General features: G+C 40.5%; 1 protein-coding gene across 2 annotated transcripts; it reads right to left on the reverse strand.

Moving 5' to 3' along the window:
- Positions 1-4,264: 4,264 nt before the first annotated feature.
- On the reverse strand, positions 4,265-14,297 carry LOC128443907 (myosin heavy chain, fast skeletal muscle-like). 2 transcript variants are annotated; one of them, XM_053426118.1, is made up of 39 exons: positions 14,115-14,297; positions 13,870-14,013; positions 13,626-13,782; positions 13,506-13,533; positions 13,320-13,428; positions 13,132-13,224; positions 12,979-13,042; positions 12,799-12,897; positions 12,601-12,704; positions 12,334-12,472; positions 12,095-12,213; positions 11,630-11,779; positions 11,367-11,537; positions 10,971-11,271; positions 10,776-10,840; positions 10,603-10,690; positions 10,364-10,481; positions 10,152-10,275; positions 9,730-9,866; positions 9,387-9,642; positions 9,051-9,293; positions 8,792-8,968; positions 8,566-8,711; positions 8,370-8,460; positions 7,882-8,271; positions 7,637-7,763; positions 7,435-7,553; positions 7,157-7,353; positions 6,797-6,980; positions 6,549-6,714; positions 6,270-6,394; positions 5,837-6,145; positions 5,528-5,731; positions 5,304-5,429; positions 5,051-5,221; positions 4,841-4,945; positions 4,645-4,740; positions 4,404-4,535; positions 4,265-4,285 (listed from the first exon to the last, which is right to left on the reverse strand). In XM_053426118.1, exons 1-39 carry the CDS (start codon positions 14,295-14,297, stop codon positions 4,265-4,267), a joined length of 5,778 nt encoding a protein of 1,925 aa, XP_053282093.1. The 2 variants fall into 2 exon arrangements, with proteins under 2 accessions (XP_053282093.1, XP_053282092.1); XM_053426117.1 differs by having other exon boundaries at positions 14,091-14,297.
- Positions 14,298-14,687: the final 390 nt, after the last annotated feature.

A 14,687-nucleotide genomic window follows, 5' to 3' on the forward strand; every position in this document is an offset into this window, starting at 1 on the left:
GCATAACTACAACGTGGATCCTAGTCAAACATTGATGGGGAAACAAATCCCATCAATGTTTGATTGGTACATTAATGACAGTAACCACAGGCGAAATGTCTCTGTCTGCATTTTTACAAGTTCTAGTTCCACAACTATAATAGTATATCAAATGAAAAGCTATAATCAACACATTTGAGTATCTCAAACTGCAGAAATACTTTGAGAGAATGACTTTTTTCTTTTTTTTTTAACTCAAGGTCACTATTGGAATCCATATTTGCTGCAATGAATTATTATAAATAACTATAGCGCAAAAGAAAACACAAATACACCCAAATATATAGAACTTAAATTAAGAGAATAAGTATATTTCTTATGTAGAAAGTTTCTGGATTGTTCATTCCGTAAAATCAAACATTTTATCGGTGGCTAGATGCTTCAAGTAGGAAACCATGTTTATGTGCATAGAGATTAATGAGCAGACTTGTTCAAACACAGGAGAGATGTGACTTGTGATGTCACATTACAGCTGGAGGCGCTGCAGTGGATAATAACACCACTGATTATATGCATGTGTGCGCCCTCTCCAGTAGGAGGACATCAGCACTGAGGTTTAAAGGCAGAGTCGTTGTTTGCCTCAGGCTTCCGGATCCAGCGAGGCAGAGGGAGACGAGAGCTCAATGTTAAACAGGTAACAGACATTTCTGTTTAATCCTGACGTGATGTGTCGATTCTCCTCTTAATTTGAAGCTTCATACACTTATCTTAAATTAACAATTGAGGATGAAGCCGGTCGTTAAATGGTTTGTGTGCATCCTAAATAGTAATAGTAATAGTTTGTTTTAAGGGACTCTTTTGCAGTTTTCAGGGTCAAGCTGTTTAAGTTGGGCTCAATAATTCCAATCAGACAAGAATGATCCTCTAGAAAACCTGAACATTTGTATCAAATTTCATGACAATCCACCAAATAACTTTAAGTATAAATATATCTTTTATTATCCTGTGCAGCCAGCAGTGACCACATTTGGTCAAATCCCTTTTGTAACCTAAAAACATCAACAATACATCATAGTGAGACATTTGAAACAGCAGGGATAAATATTTACATCCGCATCTTGGCAAATTAAAGGTTCGGCCGGACGGAAGCAACAAACACTCAATACAAATTGTGGCTAGATTCGTCAAGGACTAATAATAATAATAGTAATATTTCACTCTTAAACATTAATGTCAACCTGATGGTGACGCTAGAAGATTCAGGGGAATCGATCCAATATTTGTTTGAGAACTATTCAGAATTTGTGTTTGAGAACCTCCCTTTAATCTATTTCTGTTAAGATTAACAAAGATGAAGCCCTGAGGAAACTGAAGTTGTAAACAGTATCAACACAAGGTGCTGGATGTATATTCCCCAACACGAGTTCTTGCACCAGGTGGATGGATCTCTTCGGTTCTCCCTGTACTACGACCAGCCACAGTCCTGTTTGGTGGTCACCGTCCTGCAGGTGGAGGGGCTTCAGGAGCTCAGCCAGACCTGCTGCGTCCAGCCATTTGTTACAATTTTTCTCAGTTGTTAACACACAAAAAGTGAAAATTCGGCACAATTTGCACAACCTTCCCTTCATGTACCAATCGCTCGACCCAAATTGGCACTACTTCACACTCCCTTACCTGCATTCTACTCTGACTTTCCTTCTTTACACTCTGATGTCAATTACACATCACCTTGTTGTCAAAACACTACACACAATGTTCAGTTGTTGTAAACACTTCTCAAGTAAAATCTCAAAGCATCAACCTACAACACACAAATACTCAAATCTCTAAACATTCAGGTCTGTTGAGCAATTTCACCGCATTTACACAGCCGAACAGGAGACTGAAATTGTAGATATGGTACGTGAGAACAACTCTATCACACTCAGACAAATAAAAACTAGGATCCTGGCTGACCATGCTACATTTAGAAACGTCCAGACCACCAGCCTCTCTACATTGGACCGTATTCTTCATAGGAATGCCATGCGGATGAAACAAGTGTTCAGGGTCCCACTCGAACGGAACACAGACCGCATCAAGGAGTTACGGTGAGATTCAGCACTGACACATGCATGTATTGTACCTGTAATCCAATATTGTTCCTTTTTTACAGTGTCTCACTGTAGCCCACTGTGTTGACCTCTCTGTGTCCATACTGTAACTTGCATTCTCATGCTGTCTGTGTCAGCGGATCCAGGAGCATGACACAGCTCATGTGTTGTTCCAGTACATCTTTATTGATGAGGGAGGATTCAACCTGGTGAAGAGGAGGCGACGGGGCAGAAACGTCATTGGCCAGCGGGCCATTGTTGAGGTCCCCGGCCAGCGTGGTGGGAACATCACAATGTGTGCTGCAATGAATCACCATGGGATCTTGCACCGTCATGCCCACCTAGGGTTCTATAACGCTGCCCGTCTCCTCGTCTTCCTGGATGGCCTGCATGACCTGCTGGTACCACCTGGCCAGAGAGATGACCCACAGTGGATCAATCACGTTGTCATCCGGGACAATGTGAGCTTTCAAGTGCGGGAGCGCTTCCAGGACCACCCACATTTTTCCATTCTATACCTTCCACCTTATTCTCCTTTCCTGAATCCCATTGAGGAATTATTTTCAGCTTGGAGGTGGAAGGTATATGAACGGAGCCCACAGGACCGGGTCCCACTGCTCCAGGCCATGGAGGAGGCCTGTGGCGACGTGAGTGTCGAGGCCTGTCAGCATTGTGTGTGTGAGGTTTTTAGTTTTCTGTGTGCAGTTTTGAGAAAGCTGTTATTGTTTTGAAAAACGCGTGTTAACAATTGTGAGAAAACTGTAATTTTTGTCAGGGGGGGGGGGGGGGGGGGCAGAATATGCAGCATAAAAAGTTTTATTTTTCGGTACACACAGAGAACAGTACAGAATTAGATTTAACATTTAGATTTAACATTTAGATTTAGATTCAGATTTAACATTTAGATTTAGTTTTAACATTTAGATTTAGATTTAACATTTAGATTCAGCTTTAAATTTAAATTTAACATTTAGATTTAGATTTAAAATTTAGATTTAACATTTAGATTTAGATTTAGATTAAACATTTAGATTTCACATTTAGATTTAGATTTAAATTTAACATTTAGATTTAGCATTTAGATTTAACATTTAACATTTAAGTGTAACATTTAACATTTGGATTTAAATATTTAAAATATCTCTAAGTCAACAAATATTGTTGTAAATGTGCAAAAAAGTGACTCTCAAAAATTCACACCAGTTTTTTAAACATGGTTTGAAGCTAAATGTGACAAAATGTTGCTGTTATTTTCAGCATGAGCTGCTTTACAAACGGCACCCCATAGCTTAGTGGCGTATAAATGCAGTTATCCATTTTTTCAATTTAAGCTAGGTGGCTAGCTTGATGTTTAAATATATAATAGATCATGCTATATAATATAACGTGTAGACTGTTGTTTTAAGGAGGCATTAGTTGGGATTTGCTAATCTTTGGGGTGGAATAGGACAAGACGTTGCTGATTTTACATTGGAAACTATGGTGTGGCGGTTTTCAACGTGTGTCCGATGCTGCTGGTGTTGTTATGTTGTTTTTACCTCGTCCAGAAAAGGTCGGACTGAAAAGGTGAGACGTGAAGATATTACAGTATCGTCATGTGAAATAACTTCACCGTGGTACTAAAATGTATTATTATTCTTGAAAATACTTGTTTAATTTTATATTTAACATCCGATATTTGGTATTTTACTAATCTTAGGGCTGGAATAGGAGGAGACACTGTTGATTGTACACCGAAAACTATGGTGTGGCTGTTTTCAAAGCGCGTCCGATGCTGCTGGTGTTTAATTTCATCATAATCATCTTCCACCATCTTCCTTATTCATATGTATAGCATAGTTAGCCTGGTTGCCACGGGTAAAATAATCCGTAGCTACCGTGAGTTAAACAGTTTCACTGCTAGCAAGGTAAAACCTGATAACATCACGACATGCAGGCAAAAGTTGATTTGGAAAATTATGACTGAATGATAAAGGTAGAGAAAAACTGAAACAGTTTATCTTTTCTGATGGAGATGGTAAGACCCAGGAAGAGACTTTAAAAGAGGGGACGGACAAAGTGTTTCTCACAAGAAACAGGCAGATGAAAATAAAATTAGAGACATCAATTTCAGAGCAAAAAATACAGTTTATTTTAACAGCATATTTCACCTCATATTATATGATTTGAGACAGGCGATCAGCCGATGAGCTTTATTCAGCTGCCTCTTTACCCTGAAAAACACCAACAAACAGGTTGAAAGTATTGATCAGGTTCCTTTAACCTGCAGTGATTTTCTGCCACAAAAATTTCCAATTTTTATTTGTTTACCAAACAGAATTGTAGATTTACCTTTCCGGAGTCACGGGTCTTGGCTCTCAGTTTGTTGACCTGGGACTCTGCAATGTCAGCACGCTCCTCAGCCTCCTCCAGCTCATGCTGGACCTTCCTGCACTTGGACAGGTGGACATTGGCCTGCTCCTCCTGGAAGACAAAACAGGGCGAATGGTTAAATGACCAGAAGATATACTGCACATGAGAAATGATGTCGTATTGAGTTGTAATTGTTTAAAAATGTATGTTTTGCCCTTACCGCTTCCTCAGACTGCCTCTTGTAGGCCTTCACCTTGAGCTGCAACTTGTCAACCAGATCCTGCAGCCTGGAAACGTTTTTCTTGTCTTCCTCAGTCTGTAGTTGAAAATACATAGATTTGCATGTTTTAAAGGGAAGTATATTATTACATTTGCTTGTTTTGTACTATACACATTAAATGTCAAAGTGACTCTACCTGGTAGGTGAGCTCCTTCACTCTCCTCTCGTACTTGCGGACACCCTTAATAGCATCTGCTCCACGTCTCTGTTCAGCTTCAATCTCTGACTCAAGCTCACGCACCTTTTGAAAAAAAGACAAATTCATTCTCAGTTTACATTACAAGTGTTTTTTGTTTGTTTTTTTAACTTTTTTTATGTGTGTATAATTATAACATGATTCTCTTACCCTAGACTCCAGTTTCTGGAGCTGCTTCTTGCCACCCTTCATGGCCAGGTTCTCAGCCTCATCCAGGCGGTGCTGCAGGTCCTTAACAGCAACCTCCAGGTTCTTCTTCATCCTTTCCAGGTGAGAGCTAGTATCCTGCTCCTTCTTCAGCTCCTCAGCCATCATCGCAGCCTGGAAAACACAATATTTGATTTAGAAATGTCAAAAAACGATTAGTAGAAAGTATTGATAATAAGTAAAAACTTAGGCTTACATCAGTGATGGCTTTCTTAGCCTTATCCTCTGCATTCCTTGCTTCCTGAACAGTGTCATCAACTTCACTCTGGACCTGAACCAGGTCGGACTCAAGCTTCTTCTTGGTGTTCAGAAGGCTTGTGTTCTAAAGGATGAAAAAATGAAGTAACTTAAGTAATCAATATTTCATGTTGCTTAACTTTTCATTTGTTTTATAGATTGAAGTACTGTATAGTTGTTCACCTGAGAGTGCAGCAGTCCAACACGCTCACTGGCATCCACCAGCTCCTGTTCAGCGACTTTGCGACCTCTCTCTGTCTGTTCCAGAGCCACTCTAAGTTCCTCAATTTCAGCCACCATCAGACCGTTCCTGCGATCCACCATAGCAGCTTGTTCCTTTAGGTCGTCCGCGGCTCTAACAGCATCATCAAGGTGGAGTTGAGCATCCTAGTGAAATGATAGCAGGAAATTATACGAATGAAACTAAAAATGAACTATAGGTGCACTCACTATTATGTATAATTTGTACAACAGCAGTATTTCTGACAATACCTTCAGCTGTGCCTGCACATTCCTCAGCTGCTTCTGGGACTCAGCCGACTGGCGATTGGCATGGCTGAGCTGAATCTCCATCTCATTCAGGTCTCCCTCCATCTTCTTCTTGATTCTCAGGGCATCGTTCCTGCTCCTGACCTCAGAATCCAGAGTGCTCTGCATAGAGTCAGTCACCCGCTGGCTGTTTCTCTTGATCTGCTCCATCTCCTCATCTTTTTCTGCCAGCTTCCTGTCCACCTCACCCTTGATCTGGTTGAGCTCCAGCTGGACACGCAGGATCTTAGACTCTTCATGTTCCAGAGTTCCCTGATGACATCATAAAGTTAGATTTTTGTCCTTAACGTCAGGGCTTTTAGCCCAATATACTGCATTGTCCTGGATGTGATATATTTTTCTCCTCAGAAAATCTCCCTGGATAAAACAAACATACCTCAGCCTCCTCAAGAGCTGTCTGGATCTCAGATTTCTCTGTCTCCACCTGCTTCTTGGACTTCTCCAGCTCATGGATGCTCTTGCCAGTCTCACCAATCTGTTCAGTCAGATCAGAGATCTCCTCTGCAGAAAGAAACACATTATATATTGTCAAGACTTGAAATGTAAAATAGAAACACTAACACAAAATGTGTTGATTATAATCAAAGACAATCAGGTAGGAACTAAAACAGAAAAAATATGAATACATTATTCTCATTGTCAAGTGGGAACTCACGTTGCAGGTTCTTGTTTTCACGCTTCATGGTCTCCAGCTGATCCAGAGCTTCCTCATAAGAGTTCTTCATCTTGAACAGCTCAGTGCCGAGAGAACGAGCCTCCTTCAGAGATCCCTCAAGCTCTGACTGACCCTCCTCATACTTCTGCTTCCAGTCTGCCAACACCTGAATAAGACAATTTATTGTGTTCAGATAGATATTCAGCAATACAAAGACAAGTAAAAAAAAAGTTGTACGAATTGGCCACCTTGTCGAAGTTCCTCTGCTTCTTGTCCAGGTTAGCAGCCAGTCCATTAGCCCTCTCCACATCAATCATGAGGTCCTCCACCTCACTCTGCAGCCTCTGTTTGGTTTTCTCCAGAGAAGCACACTTGGAGTTCACAGCCTCAATCTGCTCCTCAGCCTCCTGCAGACGCTGAGCCAGCTTTTTCCTTTGAAACATTTGCAAATTTTTTCTCAATAAAAATTTCAATATCTTGTAAACTTTTACAGATATTCTTACATATATCAAATTAAATAAAGACAGTAAAGTAATGTTTCACAGCTAAATGTACAAAATATATGCAAAGAAAATATCGGGTAATTTATAAGTTTGAATGTTACTCACTTGGACTCCTCAAGCTCCTCAGTGCGCTGAATAGCATCAGTTTCATACTTAGTTCTCCACTGAGCCACCTCACTGTTGGCCTTGGACATTCCACGCTGCAGCTCAGCCTTGGCCTCCTGCTCCTCCTCAAACTGTTCCCTCAGCAGGTCACAGTCATGGCGGGCTGATTGCAGTCCATGGGCAAGAGCGTTCTTGGCCTAGGATAAGAAATAATTTTTAATGTGTAGAACTTTTAAATCTTATTCAACGAGCAATGGACACACTGAGAGTTTTCTTACCTTAACCTCCTCTTCAATCTGTCTCTTAAGCTCTTCAATCTGTTGAGTGTAGGCCTGTTTGCCTCTCGTCAGCTGGGAGACAAGAGCCTCTTTCTCTTCAATTTGACGGCCGAACTCACCTTGTGTGAAAATAAAAAACATTAGTTTCTTTTCAGTTTCTGTTTGATCTGTCTCAAACTGAAGATCGCTGTCATTTGCATACCATTTTCTGTCAGGAGACGGGCTTTCTGTGCACCCAAGTCATTCGCTTGACGAACAGTTTCATCATTCTTGGTCTTCAGTTCACTAAATTGGTCCTCAAGGGTACGGCACATCTTTTCCAGATTTCCCTGAGTAAAAAATTTACAGAAAAGAAAGATTGAAATTTAAGCGCAAATATGCCTTTTTTTTTTTTTTTTTATGTATAGAAAATGCATTTAATACTCTAATATTTCATTTATTTTGTACCTTTGCTTTGGCAACAGCCTCCATGTTGCTGGACAGGTCATCAATCTCCATTTTGTATTCACTCTTTTCCTTTTCAAGCTTCTGCTTGACACGCTGGAGGTTATCGATCTGCTCTCCCAGCTCAGCAACGCTGTCAGCCTGCTTCTTGCGAAGAGCGGAAGCAGTGGCTTCATGCTGCAGAGTGGACTCCTCAAGGTCACGACGGAGCTTCTGGAACTCAGCTTCCCGCTTCTTGTTCATCTCAATCTGAGCAGCAGTGGCACCTCCAGCCTCCTCTAGTCTCTCACTGATCTCCTCAAGTTCCCTGGAGAGGTCAGCCCTCTGCTTCTCAACCTTGGCACGAGCAGCACGCTCAGCCTCAATCTCCTCCTCCAGTTCCTCAATACGGGCCTGTTTCAAGTAAATGTTTTATTGTTTAGTGAACATTAAATGTGAAACACAAAAACCTGAAAGCATTTTGTGTTTTGTTTAAAGCAATATGTTCATACCTGAAGCTCCTTGATCTTCTTCTGAAGCTGAGATCCCATAGACTGCTCATCCTCAATCTTGCTAAGGAGTTGGCTGATTTCAAAGTCTTTCCTGTGAGAGCGACAAAGTTCATAGTAAGAGTTCATTCATGCTATTGGACATGACCAAAAACATGATGGTAATTTTATAATAGGGAGGGAAACAAAATTTGGATACTTTTTCATTTTCTCATCAGACTGCTGCTTGTCATTCTCAAGATCCATGATGGATTCCTGGGCCAGTTTCAGATCACCCTCGAGCTTCCTCTTGGCTCTCTCAAGGTCCATACGCAGTTTCTTCTCTTGTTCCAGAGAACCCTCAAGCTGAACATTGAGACGTTGAGATTGTGAATATAATGCTAAAGAATCTTGTTTTGTCAACCTAAGTGACTTTGTAAACTTACATCATCGACTTGCTGCTCAAGCTTTGTCTTGGCCTTGGTCAGAGTGTTGACTTTGTCTTCCTCAGCCTGCAGGTCATCAAGAGTCTGTTGATGAGCCTCCTGAAGGGCTTTCTTCTCCTTAGTCAGCTTAGCAATACTCTCATCTTGAGAGGCCATCTCCTCTGTCAGGTTCTTAACCTATGTTTGCAAGTAAAATGTTATTAAACACATAGTAAACATGAATTAATTTGATATGCTACACATTTTCATATTTACAAACCTTGTTTTCAGTGGCATGTTTCTCTTTCTCCACCTTGGCCAATGTAAGCTCCAGATCGTCAATATCCTTCTTGAGCTCAGAACATTCATCTTCCAGCTTTCTCTTTTTAGCAGTAAGCTCAGCATTCATTTCCTCTTCATCCTCAAGTCTCTCAGTTGTTTCTTTGAGTTTGGCTTCCAGCTGAATCTTGCTCTTGATAAGTCCCTCGCATCTTTCCTCAGCATCTGACAGATTGTCTCCTTCCTGTGTCATTGTATGAACACATCAAGTGTGAGCCCATCATTATTTGACCTACAAAACATGAACAATTGCAGGTACAATCTGAGATTTACTTACAGATGCCACTTGGAGCTGCAGATCGTTCTTCTCTTGCAGAAGAGACACCATCTTCTCCTCTAGCTCCTTCTTCTTGGCCAGGGCAGTAGCCAAGTCAGTTGTCATCTTTTCATAGTTTTCCTTCATCTGAGACAGCTCCTTCTCAGTTTCAGCACTCTTCAGCAGAGGCTTGATCTTGTAGTAAACCTTCATCCATGGCCAATGTTTGACATTCATGAATGAGCGTACGTTGTACTGGATGGAGTAGATGGCTTCCCTGCGAAGGAGAAATTGTTGTTATGAGAATTTTTGCAGATTTTTCACCCCATGTCTTTTTGGCCAAAATTTATTGTTTTCAACTTGCCTCCTCTCCGTCATCTTCACAAACTCCTTTCTCATGAGGTAAGCACGGCAGAGAGCCTGAGTCATTGTGACCAGAGCTGCAAGCTTTTCATCTCTCATCTCCTCAAGGGTACCCAGCAGACCAGCCTTGAAGAACACCTGAATAAATAGAATATATAATGAACTTTCAGGTATCCTAAATTGTTAAAGACTCACAAGGCAAAAATGCTTCATAAATGTACACATAAGATAAAGGCTTCGAAATTATTCCATTGAAGAGTAATTGCTCCAGGTGCATGGTCTAATTTTACACCAACTTACTTCGAACATTTAATAAACCTTGAGATACAATGCTGATTATCAGACAAACAAATAAAATGACTAAGAAAAATCAACCTCCTCTGTAATTTTACCAACAGTAAAAAAAGGAAACATGGTGCTTACCTTTGTGTGTCCAAATCTGTACTGGTCATGATCAACATCAATCGATCCGAGCAGCTTTTCTGAAGCCTTCTTGTTGTCAATGAACTGGCCCTCAGGAATGACACTGGCATTCAATACCTTGTACCTTTTAATAAAGAAGATATTGGTCTCTGTAAGTATTTTTTGGAGTTTGTGACAACATTTTTAAATGTCATAAATATATTCATTGGTACCTCTGCTTGAAGTCACCATATTGGATTCTGCTGGGGAAACCTTTTCTGCAGATTCTGATACCCTCCAGCACACCGTTACACCTCAGCTGGTGGATGACCAGGAAGTTCTCCATCAGTCCTATTTCATAAGAGATTTCATTATTACTCTTGTGAATAGTTATACTCCTCATTGAACCAGCACTGAACGGAAACCATACTAACAAAAAAACATGCCATTCCCCAAAGAGTTCAAATCTTACCTGGAGTCTTTGACTCATTGGGAATCAGACAACGCACAAAGTGAGGATGGGTGCTCCTCAAGTTAGTCATCAGCTTGCCCAAGTTTTCCTGTAGATGCAAAACAGAAAGTTAGGTAATTTCTGTATGACATAATGTGTGATGTTATTTCTTGGTTTACAATGCCAAAGCTTACCCTAAACTGTGAAGACACAGTCTGCATAGAGCCTCCCTTCTTCTTGCCTCCCTTCTTTCCAGCCTCTGTTCATAATTTCAAGTAGAATTAATTTTGTGAGAAACTGAATACATACAGAGTCAAATTGCCACATTGAATAAACAGTAATACAATATTAAAATATGTTTTAATTGAACAGCTAATTGTGTATCATACCCTCAACAACAGGTGGATACAGGCCAGCCAGCAGTTTCACTGATGACTTCTGGTACAGCTGCAGAACAGACTCATTCAGTGGGTCCTTGTTCTTGTCCAGCCAGCCACAGATATTGTAGTCCACTGTACCAGCATAGTGAACCAGGGAGAAGTGGGCCTCAGCCTTGCCCTTTGCAGGTTTTGGCTTCTCAAATGCTTTGTTCTTGCCAAGATGCTGATCATAGAGCTTATTCTTGAAGGATGTGTCATCAGCCTTAGGGAACATGCACTCCTCTTCAAGGATGGAGAAGATGCCCATGGGCTAGATGAAAGTACAGAGAGATAAAGTATATCATGAAGTGACTGGTGTTTTTTAAGGAGAATTACATACAATAGAATCATAAAATTGGTGTTTACCCTTTCAATCAGCTCAATGCAGGCGGCCAAGTCCATACCGAAGTCAATGAACTCCCAGATAATACCCTCCTTCTTGTACTCCTCTTGCTCCAGGACGAACATGGTGTGGTTGAAGAACTGTTGCAGTTTCTCATTGGTGAAGTTGATGCACAGTTGCTCCAAGGTGTTGAACTGTGAGGTGACAAATAGTCAGCCTGATGCTCATAGACAACAGGAAAGGATTTGTCTTATTTTAATAATGAGTTGAAGTGTATTAAGATTACATCAAAGATTTCAAAGCCGGCGATATCCAGGACACCAATATAGTAATTCCTCTGCTGCTTAGTGTCCAACATCTGGTTGATACGGATGACCATCCACAAGAACATCCTCTCATAGATGGACTTGGCCAGGGCAGTCACTGAGTTGTTCACCTGAAGAAGAATGGAATAAAAAATTCCGTAGGCTTCTGTATAGTTGTTTTGTAAAATGCTCTGCTACTGTATTTTTGCAATTAATAGTCAATAAAAAAATAACACACCCAGTACATCTCAATCTCTTTAAATCTCTGGACATCTTAAAAAAACTGCCCAAACACTCCCTGTTCACTTAGGCCTTTGGCCTCAGTGAATGCTCCACCATGCCATTAGTATATATATATATATATATATATATATATATATATGTGTGTGTCATCATTAAAAAATATATATTCACTATGATATTAGAAATGAATTATTTATGTTTACCTGAGGTACAGTCTGTCCCTTGGTGACATACTCATTTCCGACCTTCACTCTGGGATAGCACAGACCCTTCAGCATGTCAGCGGAGTTCAGACCCAACAGGTAAGCAACCTTGTCAGCATCTGAAAATGGTTTCATTATTTATTATGTAGTATTGTGAATATATGTGTGTCCATGACAGAACAAAACCAGTGTGATTGAGAACTTCTGCTGTTCACTTTGATATGATTTCAGATAGTCACCTTCTGTGCCATCAGGTTCAGCCTGCTCCTCACGCTGCTTTTGCTTGAACTTCATGTTACCATGGTGGATCACAGCACCAGTAAACTTGTAGATGCCCATCTTCTCCTCAGCAGTGAAGCCCAGGATATCAATAGCATTCTGTGTTAAGAAGATAAATATTTTACAAAACATCTCCAATTTGGAAATATACATTCATAAGATCACATTGGATATCATACACATCAGATGTATGCAATAAGTTAAATATTAAAACCTCGATTACTCACATCAGTGGCTTCCAGCTCAACTTTGTCATCAATGCTGGCCACAGTGATCTGACCCATGCTGATCAAGGGGAAGTCGTAGGGGTTGGTTGTGATGAGTGACGCCTCTGAAGATTAAAAATATAATGAAGATTAAAGACAGTTTTTCCCAAAAAACAATCAGCATATGTTTAAAATCATGCAATAGCTTAATCTGTTTACCAACTATCCCCGGTATGTGGTTTGTCATCATCTGGTAGAAGATGTGGTAGCCTCTCTCTTGTTCAAGCTGGTATGTCACTCTCGACTTCTCCAGCAGATCTACAAATGTTGATCATCAGTCACAACCTGGTCAGTCCTGAATTTCAGTCATCTGCAATTGCTACAAGGATTATTACTTACATGTCTCAATGTCAGCACTGGCCAGTTTGCCGGTTGTGCCGAAATGGATTCTGATGAATTTACCCTGTTTAGAAGATAGAAATTGTTGTCATCTCCCCACATAACCAATGTCTTACAAGAATTTTGTCTTGTACAAAATAACCCCATACTTACAAAGCGAGAAGAGTTGTCATTCCTCACAGTTTTGGCATTACCGTAGGCCTCCAGCAGGGGATTGGCTGCAATAATCTGATCCTCCAGTGACCCCTGTAATCCAAGTTTCGAAATTAAATCAGAAAATAACCTTCTTTCACAACCTATACTCTACTTTACTTGGACTCTATGGGGTCATCACAACATACCTGAATCTTGCTTGTATCCTTCTTCTTTTCTCCTCCTGCCACTGCGATTGTGGCGAAGTACTGGATGACACGTTTCGTGTTCACAGTCTTTCCAGCACCAGATTCTCCACTGGGTATGAACACAGACTTGTAAGAATTTGCTCAACATATTTGAGTTAAAAAATAATTCTACAGATATGAACTTACGTGATCAAGACAGACTGGTTCTCCCTGTCTGTGAACATAAAAAACAAATGAATTAAACACATTTCTTTCAGTTAAACATCATTCTGTATACTGTGTACAAATTCTACAATAAGGACATACCAGTGAGCATGTTCTGATAAGCGTTGTCAGAGACGGAGAAGATGTGGGGTGGAGCCTCCATACGCTTCTTGCCTCTGTAGGCACTTACAACTTCAGGATCGTACACTGGGAGCCATTTATAAGGGTTAACAGTGGCACAGAACAACCCAGAGTAGGTCTGAAAGTGAACATAGAGATAAACAGTTAACTCCATGTTTAGTTTCTGATTTCAATATAACTTATTGCGCTTTAAAGATAGTCTTACGTAGATCATCCATGCTGCATAACGCTCTTTGAGGTTATACAGGACAGAGGCTTCATTGAGATGGGTCATCATGGCCATGTCCTCAATTTTGTCGAACTTGGGAGGGTTCATTGGATGGACATCGTCTTCTTTATATACCTTCTCCTGCAACAGGACATTGGTTACATTTACAACTGAGAACACACTTTACTTTCAGTTGAGTCTTATTTTATGATACAAACCTCCTGAGTGTCCAGGAGTTTGACGGTGACTTTGGCACCATCTTTCTTCACGATTGTTCCCTTCAAGTACAGCTCTTTGACATCGGCCACATAGCAGGCAGTCTTGGCATCAAAAGGTGCGTTTTGAGCCTCAATTCTCTCCCTCTCTGGCTTACGCAGGTATATGGCTGCTTTGCCATAAATGGCCATCTCCGCGTCCGTACTCATGGTGACAGTTTACTTCTGTGAGGCAATAGCAAAGAAGAGTAATGTTATTTATCTGTGTCAAACCTCCTATCTTCAGCTGATGTAACTGAACTGACTAAAAAACTGCATTGAACCTCTTAATTAACCTATCTATATTTAATCAATGTCTGTCCATCACCACAAGTGACTTGAACTGTGTTTAGTTAATATTGATCTGAATAACCATAACCTTTACAACTCTCTGAACAGAAACTGGAGAACTTGAATAAATCTTTTGCATGAAATAAGTTAAATGTTCATTAAAAAATGGTTGCCTTTACCTGGACCGCTCTCTTTCAAGATCGGTTATATTCCACAATCCTGTTGAAATCATAGAACACATTTTCAGTTAATGATGATAGTGTTAAACCT

Source organism: Pleuronectes platessa, chromosome 7 (assembly GCF_947347685.1).
Source record: "Pleuronectes platessa chromosome 7, fPlePla1.1, whole genome shotgun sequence".
In the NCBI taxonomy this organism is placed as follows: domain Eukaryota; kingdom Metazoa; phylum Chordata; class Actinopteri; order Pleuronectiformes; family Pleuronectidae; genus Pleuronectes; species Pleuronectes platessa.

Bases quoted from the DNA above. Each gene is read 5' to 3' on its own strand.
- LOC128443907 (XM_053426117.1), bottom strand. From the start codon at position 14,297: ATGAGTACGGACGCGGAGATGGCCATTTATGGCAAAGCAGCCATATAC. The intron at 13,783-13,869 runs GTAAGACTATCT...GTTCACTTTCAG, and splicing joins ATGCAGCATGGATGATCTAC to ACCTACTCTGGGTTGTTCTG. The intron at 9,867-10,151 runs GTAAGCACCATG...CTATTTATTCAG, and splicing joins ACAGATTTGGACACACAAAG to GTGTTCTTCAAGGCTGGTCT.